The sequence below is a fragment of the Balaenoptera acutorostrata genome, chromosome 9 (genome assembly GCF_949987535.1).
Source record: "Balaenoptera acutorostrata chromosome 9, mBalAcu1.1, whole genome shotgun sequence".
In the NCBI taxonomy this organism is placed as follows: Eukaryota; Metazoa; Chordata; class Mammalia; order Artiodactyla; family Balaenopteridae; genus Balaenoptera; species Balaenoptera acutorostrata.
In genome coordinates, this window is record NC_080072.1 from 103,532,237 (window position 1) to 103,533,780 (window position 1,544).

A 1,544-nucleotide genomic window follows, 5' to 3' on the forward strand; every position below is an offset into this window, starting at 1 on the left:
ACATTCCCAAGCATTCTCAAGAATAAAGAACCTTAGTTCAACAAAGTATTCAATTGCTATATATATGCATGCTGAAAATCTAGAATAAGAGTCATTAATAAAAGAACTCTGAAAAATTCTGGAAATATTTACAAGTTTACCATACCCACAATTTTTGTCATTCCTTCTCTGTTTTATGAAATTATAAGTAATAAATCATTGAAACAGGAAAGGGTGCTGTGTAATGAAACCAAGAAAGAAAAAAATTGGTTAGACAGCATACCCCTCCATGGCTTACCTTGTATGGGAATGACACAAGAAAAGAAGTAAGTAGTGTTATCCTTAGATGGGAAAGGTTATTGGCCCATTGTCTCCAACTGGTGTAGGGTTACTTAGGGCTGAGAATGACCCTCTAGTCCAAGAATAGGCCCATGGGGTTACATCATGCGGCAAGAAAAGAAAAGAAATTAGAGAAGAAATCCTGCCAAGAAGAATTTAGAAAGACAAATGAAGAAAATGAAGAAAAAAAAAAAAAGAATAGTAGGAAGAAGATAAAGTGGAGCAGGAAGAGAAGGAAAAGACACAAAAATGGAGGTATAAATGGTTCAGCTCAGTTTGTAATTCTCTTCAGGGTTTTCTTCAGAGCAATTTTGACATCCTTGTTCCTGAGGCTATAAATGGGAGGGTTCAACATGGGTACTACATTGGCGTAAAACACTGAGAAAAATTTCCCCTGACCCACAGACCCAGCAAATGATGGCTTGACATGAATGAGCAGCCCAAATCTATAGAATAGACCAACTGTTATTATGTGGGAGCCACGGTGCTGAAGGCTTTGGACCAACCTTTATCTGATGGTATGTGAAAGATATTGAAAAGAATCAAGGTATAAGAAACAGAGATAATGAAGCTAGATACCATGACAACTGTGCCCACAACAACAGAAACCACAAGCTCATTGGCATAGGTGCTGCTGCAGGAGAGCTGGAGGAGGTGGAAGATGTCACACAGATAATAGTTGATGATGTTGGAATCACAAAAGATCAGCCTGATCATATACCCTGTGTGGACCACGGCACCGGCAAACCCCATCACATATGAACCAGGCATCAGCAGAGAACAGACCTGAGGGGACATGGTGACTGTGTACAGCATGGCTTACAGATGGATACATAGCAATCACAGGCCATGACTGTCTACACATAGCACTCAGAGTTGACAAAAAAGCAGAAGAAAAATAGCTGAGACATGCATCCTGTAAAGGAGATGATGTTCTTCTCTGAAATAAATCTCATTAGCATTTTGGGGGTAAAGACACATGAGTAACAGAGATCAGTAAAGGACAGATTAAAGAGGAAAAAATACATGGGGGTGTGAAGGTGTGAATTTAGACAAATTAGATTTATCAAGCACAAACTGCCTACCACAGTGACCATGTAGTTCACCAGAAACAGGAAAAACAAGAGCAGTTGGAGTTCAGGTTGGTCTGTGAATCCCATAAGGATAAACTCAGTCACAGGGGAGGCATTTTCCATAGCCATTCATTGCACAATTGTGATCTGCAG

At 39.8% G+C, this 1,544-nt stretch overlaps 1 protein-coding gene across 1 annotated transcript; it reads right to left on the reverse strand.

Moving 5' to 3' along the window:
• Nucleotides 1-589: 589 nt before the first annotated feature.
• On the reverse strand, nucleotides 590-1,544 carry LOC103002212 (olfactory receptor 143-like). Its single transcript, XM_057553133.1, is given in 3 exon segments — nucleotides 590-801; nucleotides 804-1,133; nucleotides 1,136-1,544. Coding segments are annotated over 3 exon segments (927 nt in total). The 5' UTR covers nucleotides 1,521-1,544.